A 17,751-nucleotide genomic window follows, 5' to 3' on the forward strand; every position below is an offset into this window, starting at 1 on the left:
CTGACAGACTGTGCATGGTGGGAGTTGTACTTTTGCAACAGCTGGAGGCACACTGGTTGGAAAACCTTCAGATCGGTTCTGTTACCTAATTCAGTATTTTCCAACCAGTGTGCCTCCAGCTGTTGAAAAACTACAACTCCCAGCATGTACTGATCGCCGAAGGGCATGCTGGAAGATGTAGTTATGCAACAGCTGGAGGTACGCAACTACAACTCCCAGCATGCCGAGACAGCTGTTTGCATATGCTGGGATTTGCAGTTTTGCAACATCTGGAGGTCCACAGTTTAGAGACCTCTGCATAGTGATCTCCAAACTGTGGCCCTCCAGATGTTGCAAAACTACAAATCCCAGCATGCCCAGACAGCAAACTGCTTTGTGGGCATGCTAGGAGTTGTAGTTTTGCAAGATCTAGAGGGCCACAGTATAGAGATCACTGTGCAGTGATCTCCAAACTGTGACCCTCCAGCTGTTGCAAAACTACAAATCCAAGCATGCCCAAACAGTTGTCTGGGCATGCTGGGAGTTGTAGTTTTGCAACATCTGGAGGGCCAAAGTTTAGAGAACACTGTATAGTGGTCTGAAACTGTAGCCCTCCAGATGTTGCTAGGCAACTCACCGTCTTCCGTAGGATCCAGGGAGCTGCATCGCCGTTCTCTTCTGCCGCTGATCACCGCTGCCGCGATGGGTAAGTGGACTTCGGCGCCAGTCCTCGTCGGTTTCCCGTTCTGCCCAGCCTACAGTGGGTGGGCAGAACGGGGAAACCGAAAGTTAACCCCCGATCTGCTATTGGTCGTTGCTTCTATACGACCAATAGCAGGGATAGGAGGGGTGGCACGTGAGGTAGGAGTGAGTCCTATCCTTTCAGGGGGATTGTGGGTGTCTTGGACAACCCTGATCCCCCTTATTTTCTGGGTCACCGGAGACCCGTATGACCCGGAATTGCGGCAAATTGATGGAATGAATTTACCGGCTATTTGTGGCTATCACCGACATGGGGGGGTTCTAAGCAGACGGAGCAAAGAGGTGATGTTAGCCATCAATCAAGCCAAGGGGGCGGGACCACGGTCGGAACGATTAATGCTGGTAAGTATAATTTCCCACCCAGGGGACTACTTGCAAGGTGGCCGGGGGGACTTTATAACTTCATATCCTCACCATCTCTGGGGGCAAAAACTTCCCCCGGGTAAGGTAAGGATACGGATTTTACCATATATATATATATATATATATATATATATATATATATATATATATACATACATACATAGCATTTCCAAGTGTTATATATGGTAAAATGTAATGATTGGCTCCCTTTAAAGGGCCAGCACATCCCCTCTACTGCTCTCCTAATAGCGAGGGATATAAAATCAGAAATACCATTCACATTCAGCGGCTGCTTATCACATCAGTTTAATGGTTTAATGACATTACGACTATGTTGAGATACAATCTGAAATGTAAAATCTGAAGCAGAAATGTCCTTTTTTTTTTTTTTAGAAATACTTCCGGAGTTCAGCAGCTTCTGCCTCCATCTCTTCCTCAGATCTCCACTTCTCTGAAGCTTCTTCCTTGTCGTGGTCCTGCAATACCTCATAGATTGTGTCATTCTTTTTAAAATCCCCCGTCCTCCTGGGTAAGATGTGCACGTGAACGTGAGGAACAGTCTGCCCGGCCTCTGGACCATCCTGGATGGAGATGGTTAGGGAGGTGCCACCAAAGTGTTTCTCCACCACCGTGGACACGCTCTGTACTGTGCTGAAGAGGTCACTTACTTCTTCGGGCATCAAGTCTTTGAAACGTTTGACAGGCCTCAGCGGACAGACTAGGACGTGTCCCGGTACAACCGGCTTCCTGTTCACGAGAGCAAAGGACAACTCCGTCCTTAGGAAAGTGACCGTGGGCTTAATAAGATTCTTACCGAAACTCAAAGCCATGGTGGGGAAAAAACACAGCGATGCTATTGTGTACAGTGCGCGAACAAGGACTGAGCCGTTATACAATGTAGAATAAAAACTTTTTTTTTGTGTTTTTCCGTCTATTTTATATTGGTACGGCAGGAAACAGAGAGTGAGATCAAGACTTGGAAAAATCGTGCCTTAAGGTGTCCCCTATCGTCAAATATTCAAGTTCTAGTTATTCCAGAACCTGATCCGGCAACAGAATGTATAATGGTAGCTTCATTCTGAAATAAAACAAAATGTTATTTTTATTTTTAATTGATTAATCAGAAAAACTAAACCTGCATTGTGCTAGTAATTATATTACTAGGATCAGATCAGACATGTGGACTACTATCTGGGTCCCTATGGCTAGGTTCATACTGTGGAATCTCCACAAGAAAAATTCCAGCCGCATATTCCGAGTGCAACCAGCAGATTCCCCATAGACAGCAATTTCAGGCAGAGTCAGCCGAAAGAATGACTAATGACAGCATAATTTCAGGGGGGGGGGGGGGGGGGGGGAATTGCGCAATTTGCACTGTGCAGTGGAATTCCACATTTCGTCAATGGAAATCCTTCAGTCACATGATAAAAGAATAATGAGAAGAAATGCAGGTGGTGCAATTCCCATCAAAAATGCCTACACTTAAAAGGGTACTCCACTGGAAGGATTTTTTTTGTAATCATCTGGTGCCACAAAGTTAAACAGATTTGTAAATTACTTCTATTTAAATATCTTAATCCTTCCAGTATTTATCAGCTTCTGTATGCTACACAGGAAGTTCTTTTCTTTTTGAATTTCCTTTCTGTCTGACCACAGTGCTCTCTGCTGACACCTCTGTCCATTTTAGGAACTGTCCAGAGTAGGAGCAAATCCCCATAGCAAACCTATCCTGCTTTGGACAGTTCCTGAAATGGACAGAGGTGTCAGCAGAGAGCACTGTGGTCAGACAAAAGAAATTCAAAATGAAAAGAACTTCCTGTGGAGCATACAGCATAAGATTTTTAAATAGAAGTAATTTACAAATCTGTTTAACTTTCTGGCATCACCTGATTTAAAAAAAATAATGTTTTCCAGCAGAGTACCTTTTATAAAAATGCCCTCTGGGAGTGCAAAATAAGATGGTAATTTTTGTGCCATTTTAAATAAAATAAAGAAAAACAAAATTTGCTGCATTTTTTAGCTGGGAGTCAATAGGGAAATGTAACACGCCAGGTGGGTTGCTGAGAGTTGTAATTTTGCAACAACTGGAGACCCACAGCTTCTTCGGCTATGTTTCCACATACATATTTCTTTTTTTTTTTATATAAAAAGACTACATTGACTACTCTATATAGATATTACTGTAGAGCAGTGTTTCCCAACCAGGGTAACATAGTAACATAGTTCATAAGGTTGAAAAAAGACCAGAGTCCATCAAGTTCAACCTATATCCCTAATGAGTCCCTACTGAGTTGATCCAGAGGAAGGCAAAAAACCCTCATACTAGAGGTAAAAATTCCTTCCTGGCTCCAAATATGGCATCAGAATAAATCCCTGGATCAACGTTCTGTCCCTATAAATCTAGAATCCATAACCTGTAATGTTATTATTCTCCAAAAATGCATAAAGACCCGTTTTGAACTCTTTTGCAGAGTTCACCATGACCACCTCCTCCGGGAGAGAATTCCACAGTCTCACTGCTCTTACAGTAAAGAACCCCCCATCTGTGCTGGTGTAGAAACCTTCTTTCCTCTAGATGTAGAGGATGCCCCCTTGTTATAGATACAGTTCTGGGTATAAATAGATCATGGAAGAGATCTCTGTACTGTCCCCTGATATATTTATACATAGTTATTAGGTCTCCCCTAAGCCTTCTTTTTTCTAAACTAAATAACCCTAATTCTGATAATCTTTCTGGGTACTGTAGTCCTCCCATTCCCCGTATTACCCTGGTTGTCCATCTTTGAACCCTCTCCAGCTCCACTATATCTTTCTTGTACACTGGTGCCCAGTACTGTACACAGTATTCTATGTGTGGTCTGACTAGTGATTTGTACAGCGGTAGAATAATTTCCTTGTTGTGGGCATCTATGCCCCTATTGATGCACCCCATGATTTTATTTGCCTTGGCAGCAGCTGCCCGACACTGGTCACTACAGCTAAATTTACTATTAACTAAGACTCCCAAGTCCTTTTCCACGTCAGTCATCCCAAGTGTTCTCCCATTTAATACATAATCCCAGCCCGGATTTTTCCTCCCCATGTGCATTACCTTACATTTATGAGTGTTGAACCTCATCTGCCACTTCCCAGCCCAAACCTCCAACCTATCCAGATCCATTTGTAACAGTGCCCTGCCCTCTATAGTGTTTACCAATTTACAGAGTTTAGTATCATCTGCAAAGATTTCTACTTTACTATTCAACCCCTCTACAAGGTCATTAATAAATATATTAACTAGAACAGGACCCAAGACCGACCCCTGTGGCACCCCACTAGTAACAGTCACCCAATCAGAATAAGTACCATTAATAACCACCCTCTGTTTCCTATCACTGAGCCAGTTACTTACCCACTTACACACATTCGCCCCCAGCCCAATCCTTCTCATTTTATGCACCAACCTTTTATGTGGCACCGTATCAAATGCTTTGGAAAGAATCCAGATATACGACATCCAGCGATTCCCCCATGTCTAGTCTGGAGCTCACCTCCTCATAAAAGCTGATTAGGTTAGTTTGACAGGACCGATCCCTCATAAAGTCATGCTGATATGGGGTCATACATTTATTTTTGTCAAGATACTGCAAAATAGCATCTCTTAGAGAACCCTCAAACAATTTACATACAACCGAGGTTAACCTCTTAAGGACACAGGGCGTACCTGTACGCCCTGCGCCCGGTCCCGGTATATAACGCAGGGTCACGCCGTGCGCTATTAACCCTTTAAACGCGGCGATCAAAGTTGATCGCCGCATCTATAATGAAAGTAAAAGCTTCCTGGCAGCTCATTCAGGCCGATCGGGACCATCACGATAAAATCTAGCACGCGAGCAGAGGTCCCCTCACCTGTCTCCGTCGCGTCAGATCGGCGATTGATTGCTCCAAACCTGAGATTCAGGCTTGAGCAATCGACTGCCTATAACACTGATCAATGCAAAGCTATGGCTTTGCAGTGATGAGTGTAAAAGATCAGTGTGTGGAGTGTTCTAGCCCCCTATGGGAGCTATAACACTGCAAAAAAAAAAGTGAAAAAAAAAGTTAATAAAGGTCCTTTAACTCCTTCCCTAATAAAAGTTTGAATCACCCCCCTTTTCCCATAAAAAAAAAAAAACTGTGTAAATAAAAATAAACATATGTGGTATTGCCGCGTGCGGAAATGTCTGAATTATAAAGATATATCGTTAATTAAACCGCATGGTCAATGACGTACGCGCCAAAAAATTCCAAAGTCCAAAATAGCGTATTTTTGGTCACTTTCTATGTCATGAAAAAAGGAATAAAAAAGTCTGATCAATACAAAAATGGCACCGATAAAAACTTAAGATCCCCGCGCAAAAAATTATCCCTCATACTGGCCCATATGCAGAAAAATGTAAAAGTTATAGGCGTCAGAAGATGAGAATTTTTAACGTATAAATTTTCCTGCATGTAGTTATGATTTTTTTCAGAAGTGCGACAAAATCAAACCTATATAAGGTATCATTTTAACCGTATGGACCTACAGAATAAAGAGAAGGTGTAATTTTTACCAAAGCCCCAAAAGTTACACATTTTTTTGTTCAATTTTGTCGCACAATGAATTTTTTTTCCGTTTTGCCGTGGACTTTTGGGTAAAATAACTAATGTCACTGCAAAGTAGAATTGGGGCACAAAAAATAAGCCATAATATGGAATTTTAAGCGTTATGATTTTTAGAAGGTGATGAAGAAAAAAATTAAAATGCAAAAATGGAAAAACACCGAGTCCTTAAGGGGTTAAACTAACAGGTCTATAATTCCCGGGGTCACCTTTTGTCCCCTTTTTAAATATTGGCACCACATTTGCCATGCGCCAGTCCCGGTTACTATAGAGTCCCTGAATATAAAAAATAGGGGCCTGTCTATTACATTACTTAATTACTTTATAACACGGGGGTGAATGCCATCTGGACCTGGTGATTTGTCTATTTAGATTTTTTGCAGGCGGCACTGTACTTCTTCCTGGGTTAGACAGGTGACCTGTACTGGGGAGTTTACCTTATATTGCTGTATTCCACCTGGCATTTCATTTTCCTCGGTGAATACAGTAGAGAAGAATTAATATATTTGCTTTTTCCTGATCCCCGTTTATAATTTCTTCTTTATTGTTTTTTTAAAGGGCCAACACTTTCATTTTTAATCTTTTTGCTATTTATATAGTTAAAGAACATTTTGGGGTTAGTTTTACTCTCTTTGGCAATGAGTCTTTCCGTCTCTATTTTTAAGGCTTTTGTCAGGTTTTTTTTTTACATATTTTAAATTTTTCTCTATAGCTTTTTCATGTTTCTTCACTGCTGTATTGTTTTAGTAGTTTAAATGCTTTATTTTTGTCATTTGTTGCCCCCTTAACATTTTTGTTCATCCATATTGGTTTTCTATTATTTCTGACCCTTTTATTCCCATAAGGTATATACATCTTACAGTGAGAGTTCCAAATATTTTTTAAAGTTTCCCATTTAGTGTCAGTATTCTTGTTTTTGAGGACATTATCCCATTTTATATTGTTAAGGGTCTCTCTGAGTTGATCAAACTTTGCCTTCCTAAAGTTCATTGTTTTTGTGGCCCCTCGAGAGATTCCCTTATTGAAGAACAAGTTATAATGTATTATATTATGATCACTATTTCCTAGGTGTCCTTCTACTTGCACATTAGTTACTCTATCAGATCTGTTGGTTAATATTAAGTCTAGTAGGGCGCCCCCTCTGGTCGGGTCCTGCACCATTTGGGACAGATAAAGGTCTTTAGCTATAGTCAGAAACCTGTTTCCTTTATGAGATTCACAGGTCTTGGTCTCCCAGTTTATATCATGATAGTTAAAGGGGTACTCCGGTGAAAACCTTTTTTCTTTTTAATCAACTGGTGGCAGAAAGTTAAACATATTTGTAAATTACTTCTATTAAAAAAATCTTAATCCTTCCAGTACTTATTAGCTGCTGAATGCTACAGAGGAAATTCCTTTCTTTTTGGAACACTGATGACATCACGAGCACAGTGCTCTCTGCTGACATCTCTGTCCATTTTAGCAACCATGCATAGCAGATGTATGCTAAGGGCAGCATGATGGCTCAGTGGTTAGCACTGCTGCCTCGCAGTGCTGGGGACTTGGGTTCAAATCCCACTAAGGACAACAATAAATAAACCGTTATTATTATTATAACGTCAGCAGAGAGCACTGTGCTCGTGATGTCATCATAGAGCATTCCAAAAAGAAAACAATTTCCTCTGTAATATTCAGCAGCTAATAAGTACAGGAAGGATTAAGATTTTTTAATAGAAGTAATTTACAAATATGTTTAACTTTCTGCCACCAGTTGATTTAAAAGAAAAAAGGTTTTCACCGGAGTACCCCTTTAACCCCTTAAGGACTCAGGGTTTTTCCGTTTTTGCACTTTCGTTTTTTCCTCCTTACCTTTTAAAAATCATAACCCTTTCAATTTTCCACCAAAAAATCCATATTATGGCTTATTTTTTGGGTCGACAATTCTACTTTGCAGTGACATTAGTCATTTTACCCAAAAATGCACGGCGAAACGGAAAAGAAAATCATTGTGCGACAAAATCTAAGAAAAAATGCCATTTTGTAACTTTTGGGGGATTCCGTTTCTACGCAGTGCATATTTCGGTAAAAATTACACCTTATCATTATTCTGTAGGTCCATACGGTTAAAATGATACCCTACTTATATAGGTTTGATTTGACGCACTTCTGGAAAAAATCATAACTACATGCAGGAAAATTTATACGTTTAAAAATGTCATCTTCTGACCCCTATAACTTTTTTATTTTTCCACGTACGGGGCGGTATGAGGACTCATTTTTTGCGCCGTGATCTGAAGTTTTTATCGGTATGATTTTTGTTTTGATCGGACTTTTTGATCACTTTTTATTCATTTTTTAATGGTATAAAAAGTGACCAAAAATGCGCTTTCTTTGACTTTGGAATTTTTTTGCGCGTACGCCATTGACCGTACGGTTTAATTAATGATACATTTTTATAGTTCGGACATTTACGCACGCGGCGATACCACATATGTTTATTTATTTATTTTTTTTACACTGTTTTATTTTTTTTATGGGAAAAGGGGGGTGATTCAAACTTTTATTAGGGAAGGGGTTAAATGACCTTTATTAACACTTTTTTTTTTACATTTTTTTTGCAGTGTTATAGGTCCCATAGGGACCTATAACACTGCACACACTGATCTCTAATGCTGATCACTGGCGTGCATTAACATGCCTGTGATCAGCATTATCGGCGCTTGACTGCTCCTGCCTGGATCTCAGGCACGGAGCAGTCATTCGCCAATCGGACACCGAGGAGGCAGGTAAGGGCCCTCCCAGTGTCCTGCCAGCTGTTCGGGACGCCGCGATTTCACCGCGGCGGTCCCGAACAGCCCGACTGAGCAGCCGGGTCACTTTCACTTTTGCTTTAGAAGCTTTAGAAAAAAAAAAAAAGGGAAATTCTAATTTTTGGTTGTCGTTCAGCAAAAAAAAATTAAAAAAATTATCCGCCTGTATTCTGCGCGGACAATCTCTGTTGTGGCTCGTGGTACAGGTAATATTTCGTGTGGCTTGTGGTACAGGTAATATTTCAGAAAATATTACCTTGGAGGTCCTTAAGCTTGCGGCCTAAGTCCCTGAAATAATTTTTAACCTCTTAAGGACCATGGACGTGTATACATGTCCAATGGCCCTTAACCGGGTATGACGCGGGCTCCTAACTCGAGCCCGCGTCATACCGCCCGGCCCCCAGCTGATTCTTGTAGCTGGGGGCCGGCGTTAATAGCCGACATGCGGCGATCGCCTTGCCGCTGTCAAAGTTGACAGCGGCGTCTAAAGGTGCCTGTATTCAGTCCCTGGTGGTCCAGTGGGGTGGATCGCCCCCCCGGCAGCGCAATCGCGGGGGGGGGGGGGGGGACGGGGACGATCCACTGCTGAGGTAGCCTGAGGGCTTACCTCTCCTTCCACGGCAGCTCCGGCTCTCTGAATGATACAACCTGGCAGGACCAGGCTTTATCATTCGAGCGCAGAGAACACTGATCACTATGGTTCTATACAAGCATAGTGATCTGTATGAGGAATCTAATGATGATTCCTCCTAAAAGTCCCCTAAGGGGACTAAAAGTGTAAAAAAAAAAAAAAAAAGGTAAAAAAATAGTTTAACACACACACACACACACACACACACATTAACCCCCTTCCTTATTAAAAGTTTAAATCGCCCCCCTTTTCCCAAATTCCATATAAATAATATATAAACATAATAAAAATAAACATATGTGGTATCGCCGCGTGTGTAAATGTCCGAACTATAAAAAATATATCATTAAACCGCACGGTCAATGGCGTACGCGGAAAAAAATTCCAAAGTCCAAAATAGCGTATTTTTGGTCACTTTTTATATCATGAAAAAATGAATAAAAAGCGATCAAAAAGTCCAATTAATACAAAAATGGTACCGGTATAAGTAGGGTATCATTTTAATCGTATGGACCTACAGAATAAAGATAAGGTGTCATTTTTACCGAAAAATGTACTACGTAAAAACGGAAGCCCCCAAAATTTACAAAATAGCATTTTTCTTCAATTTTGCCGCACAATGATTTTTTCTCCTGTTTCGCTGTAGATTTTTGGGTAAAATGACTGATGTCATTATGAAGTAGAATTGGTGGTGCAAAAAATAAGCCATCATATGGATTTTTAGGTGCAAAATTGAAAGGGTTATGATTTTTAAAAGGTGAGGAGGAAAAAATGAAAGTGCAAAAATGGAAAAACCCGTGGTCCTTAAGGGGTTAAGGATACTCCACCTACCTCTTACATTGTCATTGGTGGCAATATGTACCATGACTGCTGAGTCCTCTCCAGCCCCACCCAGCAACCTGTGAACCCAATGTGCGATGTGCCACCGGCGATCCCGGTCTGTGTGACAGATCGCCCTGTCTGTCCCTCTAATAATAGAGTCCCCCACTACGAGTACCTGTCTGGCCTGCCCTGCTCTCCTCCCTCCCTCCTTACTGGAGCAGACACCCCCTGGCGGTCAGAGGCAGAGTCCTGCTGCAGTTCTGCTAGTTCTGAAATGACATCCCCCTCATCTGCCAACCGGGCAAACTTGTTGGGGTGTGCCAGTTCAGGACTAGCCTCCCTGACACTTTTCCCTCTACCCCGTTTTCAAACTGTAACCCAGCTCACTGCCTGACTGTCCTGCACCTCCGTCCCACTATCCTCCCCCACCTCTACCCCAGAGAGTACTTGCTCAGTGAGCAGGAGACTCCTCTCCATGTTGTTAATGCTTCTCAGTGTTGCCAGTTGCTCCTCTAGATCCAGGATCTGGGCTTCCAAATGAGCAACTAGCACACATCTCGTACAATATGCACCCTCAAACTGTTGTTCAAGGATTGTATACATTGTGCAAGATGCACACTGGACTGCCTTTTCCAACATGGAGGCAGGGATTGCAAAAAAAAAAAAAAAATATTTCAATTAAACTCCCTGAATTTAATGTCACTCTCACTTTTATACTTACACTCACTTGTATACTTCACACTCTTGTATACACACACACAATCACTAGCTCAAGCAATCGCTTAGTATACTTTCTTTTATAGTTACCAGACATCACCTCTCTCTTCCACTGCTTGGAAGTGAATGCTGAAAGCTGTCCGGCATGCTGGGAGTTGTAGTTTTGCTGGAGGCACTCTGATTGGGAAACACTGCTGTAGAGGGACGTCCACTTACTTGTCCCCTGTCTGTTCTTTACTCTTCTGTAGCTCGGCCTCTAGTGACGTCAAGGTTGGTAGAGGCCGGACTGCAGATTACAATGAAGAAAAGATAGGAACCCGGATATGTAAATGATGCTGTTTTCAAAGCGTATTTTAATATTTTTTTTTTAAAGGCATGTTGAAAGCGTTATGTAGAGTTATATATGGACATTTATCAACGGGTTTAGTCAGGTTTTCTTTACTATAATTGTCGCAAAATTGTCGCAACTGCGACTACGCGATTTTTCGTGCGACATTTTGACTGGAAAGCGAGAAAAGCAAGTTTTCCAGAAATTAACTACGTAGTAATAATTTTAAAATGGACTACGGGTAGTCAGGTATTTATTAACTGCGACAGTCGCAACTGCGCAAAAAAAAAGTCGCAACAGGGTTAAAAATTGACTAAATTTACTCCAGCTCAAACATGGAGCAGAAAAAGCTACTACCAAAGTAAAAAAAGGCAAAATTGCTTACGTGAAAGAAAATTATCAACAGGCTGAATCCAGTTGATAAATAAGTCACACATAAGCAAAAAAAACGGAAAAAATTACTAAAAAAAAAAGAATACATAAGCAAACATTGATAAATGCCCCTCATAGAGCCTACATAACGTTATGGGCGCTCAATATATATTAGCCATTTTAAGTGTTTTCTCTTTTTACTAGTTTAAGCTACACGTATGCAGAGGATTACGTCAATGACAGGCTAAGGAAGATTGTGCGGGAGTATTTTTTGTAATAAAGTTTTATTTTCAAGTGTGTTTATTTATTTATTTTTACAGGCTAATTAGCAGAAACCATCTGATAGCTGGCATCCGCTAATAAGCCAGGGTAATAACCCCAAAAAAATAGGAACCCCTCCTAATAATAACCCCTATACCCACTGCCACAGGTGTTGCGCGAAGATCAATAGACCTTGTCCACTTGGTGTTTTTTCACTCATCTTTGGCGTTTCTCTGCGGTTTTGGGCTCAGTGGCGATTTTCCAAAATGGCAGCATGTGGAGACTATGGCAGGGTTTTATTTTATTTTTTTCCACAAATCTTGTTTTTTTTCTCTCCCATAAGATACGTTCACACTACGGAATTCCACGGTGTGAAATTAACATTAGTGTGAATGGGTCTCCGCGAGATAATTCCGCCGCTGAAACTGTTCCGCGCAAAGAAAGAACATGTTCATTCTTTGCGCGGATTCTGCGAGCACTGCATAGCAGTCAATGGTGATGTCTCAGTGCCCCGCGGCCCTAGCGCCGAAGATGGATTCCACAGTGTGAACGCACCCATAGAAGTCTGTGGGAGCATGAAAACACTAATATATACCGTATTTATCGGCGTATAACACGCACTTTTTAGGCTACAATTTTTAGCCTAAAGTCTGTGTGCGTGTTATACGCCGATACACCCCCAGGAAAGGCAGGGGGAGAGAGGCCGTCGCTGCCCGCTTCTCCCCCCCTTCCTTTCCTGGGGTCTAGAGAGCTGCTGTCGGCCCTTTTCACCCCCTGGTTATCGGCGCCGCTGCCGTTCTGTCCCCCTGACTATCGGTGCCGGCGCCGATAACCAGGGGGAGAGAAGCGGCGCCGACAGCCAGGGGGAGAGAAGGGGCAGTGGCACCCATTGCCGGCGCCGCTGCCCCGTTGCCTCCCCCCATCCCCGGTGGCATAATTACCTGAGTCGGGTCCGCGCTGCTGCAGGCCTCCGGCGTGCGTCCCCGGCGTCGTTGCTATGCGCTGAACGGCGCGGCGCATGACGTCAGTGCGCCGCGCATAGCAACGACGCAGGGTATACACGCGCACACACGCACCCTCATTTTACCATCGATATCCGGGTAAAAAACTTTTTTTACCTAAATATCCTTGGTAAAATGAGGGTGCGTGTTATAGGCCAGTGCGTGGTATACCCCGATAAATACGGTGGATATATATATATATATATTATATATATATATATATATATATAAAAATATATATATATATATATATATATATATATATATATATATATATATATATACACACACACACACACAGTGGTCCCTCAAGTTACAATATTAATCGGTTCCAGGACGACCATTGTATGTTGAAACCATTGTATGTTGAGACTATAACTCTATGGAAACCTGGTAATTGGTTCTGAAGCCCCGAAATGTCATCCAAAAATAGGAAAAAGTGAGGATTAAAGAAAAATAAATAGATAAGTAATACAGATAAAGCAAATCCTTACATATAAAAGTAATAAAGATCTGCTGGGAGCTGTAACCACTGTCTATTTCAGTGTTTCCCAAAGAGGGTGCCTCCAACTGTTGCAAAACTACAACTCCCAGCATGCCCGGACAGCCTTCGGCTGTCCGGGCATGCTGGGAGTTGTAGTTTTGCAACAGCTGGAGGCACCCTCTTTGGGAAACACTGGTCTATGTAGAGGACGGGAGCTTCTTCAGGGTCCTGTACAGTACACGTAATGTCCTAAAAAAAAGGAAAATGGAGCCGCCCTCACCTGGTGTCCAAAGGAGCAGGTAACCCTGGTACAGGTAAAGAGTACAGAACATGTAATACCTCTCTGTACTGTAGGGGGCGCTACCAGACACAAGTCAGTGCATACACTTCAGTAATACAGGTAAAGGGTACAGAACATGTTATACCTCCCTGTACTGTAGGGGGCGCTACCAGACATCAGTCAGTGCGCTTTTACAACCGGACCTAAAACCGTGGTTGACCACAGTTTTAGGTCCGGTTGTAAAAGCGCATACGGCGCAAAAATGAGCTGTCCGGACCGAACGTTTCACTCCGGCCGGCTCATTGAAATGAATGACATACGGGAGCGCATACGAAGGCATACGGGAGCGCGAGGTTTTAGCTCCCCACTGCCGTATGCGCTCCCGTATGGGAGAAAACGTAGTGTGAACCCAGCCTAATACAGGTCGGTTCTTCCTGCCCTTGACACGTTTCACAGATTCCATAGTATTGTATGTTGAGTCTGGTTTCAAGTTACAATGGTCCAGAAAAGACCATTGTATGTTGAAACTATTGTATGTTGAGGCCATTGTAAGTTGAGGGATCACTGTGTATATATATATATATATATATATATATATATATATATATATAAACACCACATGGGATTAGCATTGGCGTTTCCCCCCTTATTTATTTATTATAAATCATTGAGTCACATGATGAAAGAATCACATGACCTGGCATGACAAAACCGCAGGGGGAAAAAAGATGAAAACGTTAAGACTAAAACCCACAATTTTAGAGAAAAAACACAACTGAATACACGTGGAAACGTACACTTGATCTGTGTTATAGTTTCGAGCTTATATTGGCAGAAGTAAAATAAGTATAAGGTCCCTGTTCACACAGGATTACCGGGGCCACTGCGGTTTCTAACATTTATTTTTACAGCACGAAGAATGCAGCGATTTTCCTCACCCCCAGCAGTGTACTGTACCTTCTAAACAGTGTGTGCACTCAGCAGAAAACCGCGTGTAGTAGCCGGAGGCTGTTCACTCAGGAACCGCACATCCCGGGTGAACTCACCGGCTGCAGGAAGCGCTGACACTGCGGCTGTACGGCCACAACGAGGCTTGAATCGCAGCCGCTGGAATCCGGAAGTCATGCGGTGACTGGAGAAGCTGGTGGGAACGATGGGAGACAGCAGAGAGGAGCCGGACAGGTGGATGGTGGCCGCGGCCATGAGCTCCATCCTGTCCTACGAGAACCTGGTCCATGCGGTGTCTGGAGCTGTGGTAAGTCCCCTCATAGTTTTCCTAGTCGTGGCTCATACATTGTTAGGCGTGGCAGAGACACTACACGAGTGTTTTCCAACTTGTGGCTCTGCAGGTGTTGCAGAACTACAACTCCCAGCATGCCCTGACAGCCATATGCCTTAGCTCAGTGTTTCCCAACCAGGGTGCCTCCAGCTGTTGAAAAAAAAACACCACTTCCAGTATCCTGGCACCCTGGTTGGGAAAACACTGCTTTAGTCAAGGCATGCTGGGAGTTGTAGTTTTGCAACAGCTGGGTTGGGAAAATCACTGCCTTAATTACTAAGTCAAGGCAACCTGAGAGTTGTAGTTTTGCAACAGCTGGAGGAACCCTGGTTGGGGACAAACACTGCTTTAGGCTTTAGTCAAGGCATGCTGGGAGTTGTAGTTTTGCAACAGCTGGTTGGGAAATAGAGATGAGCGAACTTACAGTAAATTCGATTCGTCACGAACTTCTCGGCTCGGCAGTTGATGACTTTTCCTGCATAAATTAGTTCAGCTTTCAGGTGCTCTCGTGGGCTGGAAAAATGTGGATACAGTCCTAGGAGACCCTTTCCTAGGACTTTATCCATCTTTTCCAGCCCACCGGAGCACCTGAAGGCTGAACTAATTTACACAGGATAAGTCTTCAACTGCCGAGCCGAGAAGTTTGTGACGAATCGAATTTACTGTATGTTCGCTCATCTCTATTGGGAAATTCACTGCCTTAGTTACCAAGTTAAAGGATAACTCTCAGCTTGCTCCCCCCGCACTAACCAGCAGTACTGGCTGGTAGTGCGGGGCTCGCTGATCAGTTTGATGCCTACCTCTTCGATTTTTGGTATATGCTAATTAGGTGCTAACTGGCACCGGCCGGGCTAACTGGCACTCTGATGTCAGCTCGTTCGGAGCGCCGCCCAGCTCATCAATATTTCTCCCCTCCCTCCGCCTCTCCCTCCTCATTACAGAGCGGGGAGAAGAGGGATAGGGGAGGAATATTGATGAGCTGGGCGGCGCTCCGAACGAGCTGACATCAGAGTGCCAGTTAGCCCGGCCGGTGCCAGTTAGCACCTAATTAGCATATACCAAAAATCGAAGAGGTAGGCATCAAACTGATCAGCGAATCTATTAGCACTGATTTTATTTTTAATTTTATTTCATTTTTATAAATTTGTGCACAATGCAAAACCTGCTGCACAAGTGCGTCTTTTTGTTGTGTAAATATGTGGCGCATTTTGCTTCTTGAGTTTGCACAAATGACAGGAAGCCCATGTAAAACGCAAGAAGAAAAAAAGCAAAAAGATCATAAACATTATTAATGCCAGGGCTGTTACTGGGGTAAGTTTTGGCATAAAAAATAATAATTTTTGCGCAGGTGATATTCAGCTCACCCTCAAACCTGAAAACGACTAATCCGGGATAGACAACATGGAAATAGGGGAAAGTTAGATAATTATGGAATCTGCAGAATGAAAACATACAGCGCACGCAGTTTTGCAGGTAAACACCCTCCCTAGGTCTCCAAACTTTGGACCTCCAGCTGTTGCAAAACTGCAACTCCCAGCATGCCCTGACAGCTTTAAAGGAAATCTGTCACCAGTTTCACCTGCACTAACCTGTTGGTACTGACAGATGACAACGGTACTTACCTTGTCCCGTTCCGTGGCGGGGATCTTCGGTAATCTCCTCCGTTAGCTCTGGGCACCCGGCTTGGGGAATGGGCGGAGCTTAGTGACATCACCGCTGCTGTTCTCTTACAGCGGGACCCAGCAGGGAGCAGCAGCGGTGATGTCACTAAGCTCCGCCCATGCCCCAAGCCGCTGCTGCTCCCTGCTGGGTCTCGCAGCAGTGGTGATGTCACTAAGCTCCGCCCGTGCCCCAAGCCGGGTGCCCAGAGCTAATGGAGGAGATTACCGAAGATCCCCGCCATGGAACGGGATAAGGTAAGTACCGTTGTCATCAGTGTCACCATTGCACTACCTTTCGGTACCGACAGGTTAGTGCAGGTGACACTGGTGACAGATTTCCTTTAAGCAGTGTTCCCCAGCTAGTGGCTCTCCAGGTGTTACAAAACTACTACTCCCACCATGCCCTGACAGCCTTCGCCTTGCGTAATTTTGCTTATTACCAGTGTTCCACAACATGTGGTTGTCTGGATGTCGCTAAACTACAACTCCCAGCATGTCCTTACAAACTTTAAGCAGTCTTTCCCAACCAGTGGCTCCTCAGGTGTTGCAAAGTTACAACTCCCAGCATGCTCCGACAGCCTTTCTCAACCTGTGTCTGTCCGGATGTTGCTAAGCTACAACTCCCAGCATGCTTTTACAACCTTTAGGGTACGTTCACATGCGCTGATTTTTTTAGCGGGTTTTCCACTGCGCATTTGAAAGTGGGCGGGCTCTTCTCGGCTGTCCGCAGCAGATTTTCTGCTGCGGAATGTACACTGCGGAAAATCTGCCGCAATCCCCATTGAAGTCAGTAGGGACTGTGGCGGATTTTCCGCCGCAGATAATCTGCTGCGGACAGCCGAGAAGAGCCCGCCCACTTTCAAATACGCAGCGGAAAACCCGCTAAAAAATCTGCACGTGTGAACGTACCCTTAAGCAATGTTCCGCAACCTATGGCTGTCCGGATGTTGCATTACTATAACTCCTAGCTAGCTGGAGGTTGTAGTTTTGCAGAAACTGGAGAGCCTCGGTTTGGAGAACATTGCTATCTGGATGTTCCAGAACTAAAACTCCCAGCATGCCCTGACAGCCTTCAGCTTCAGTATGCTTGCTTTTAAGCTGTGTTGCAAAACTACAATACCCAGCATGCGGGCATGCTAGGTTTTGTAGTTTTGCAACAGCTGAAGACATACTAGCTAATTGTAGTACAGATATTAGTTAGTACGAATATCTGAATTTGCGCTGTCTGAAACATAAGTAACGGAAAACGGAAAAATAAAGAAAAAGCCAGAATAAACATCTGTGTTACATTGTGGAGACATACATAGATATTATGGAGAGTCTTTAGAGCTGCCAGCCATGGGTCACTCATATGGCGCCCGCCTAGGTGTATAGTGTAGTGCTGGGCGGTTAGACCAAAAAT

At 43.4% G+C, this 17,751-nt stretch overlaps 2 protein-coding genes across 6 annotated transcripts in view; one reads left to right on the forward strand and one right to left on the reverse strand.

The window, feature by feature from the left end:
• Nucleotides 1-1,397: 1,397 nt before the first annotated feature.
• On the reverse strand, nt 1,398-14,593 carry FHIT (fragile histidine triad diadenosine triphosphatase). 5 transcript variants are annotated; one of them, XM_056523719.1, is made up of 2 exons: nt 14,456-14,593; nt 1,398-2,182 (listed from the first exon to the last, which is right to left on the reverse strand). In XM_056523719.1, exon 2 carries the CDS (start codon nt 1,932-1,934, stop codon nt 1,494-1,496), a length of 441 nt encoding a protein of 146 aa, XP_056379694.1. In that variant the 5' UTR covers nt 1,935-2,182; nt 14,456-14,593; the 3' UTR covers nt 1,398-1,493. The 5 variants fall into 5 exon arrangements, with proteins under 5 accessions (XP_056379694.1, XP_056379692.1, XP_056379693.1 ...); XM_056523717.1 differs by having other exon boundaries at nt 14,367-14,502; XM_056523718.1 differs by having other exon boundaries at nt 14,348-14,469.
• SLC25A17 (solute carrier family 25 member 17) overlaps nt 14,410-17,751 on the forward strand; it is a 31,378-nt gene continuing 28,036 nt past the window's right edge. Inside the window, exon 1 of the mRNA XM_056523716.1 lies at nt 14,410-14,664. Coding sequence (XP_056379691.1) covers nt 14,563-14,664 — 102 coding nt within the window. The 5' untranslated portion in view covers nt 14,410-14,562. The remainder of the gene's footprint in view (nt 14,665-17,751) is intronic.

This window comes from Hyla sarda, chromosome 6, assembly GCF_029499605.1.
Source record: "Hyla sarda isolate aHylSar1 chromosome 6, aHylSar1.hap1, whole genome shotgun sequence".
Taxonomy (NCBI): domain Eukaryota; kingdom Metazoa; phylum Chordata; class Amphibia; order Anura; family Hylidae; genus Hyla; species Hyla sarda.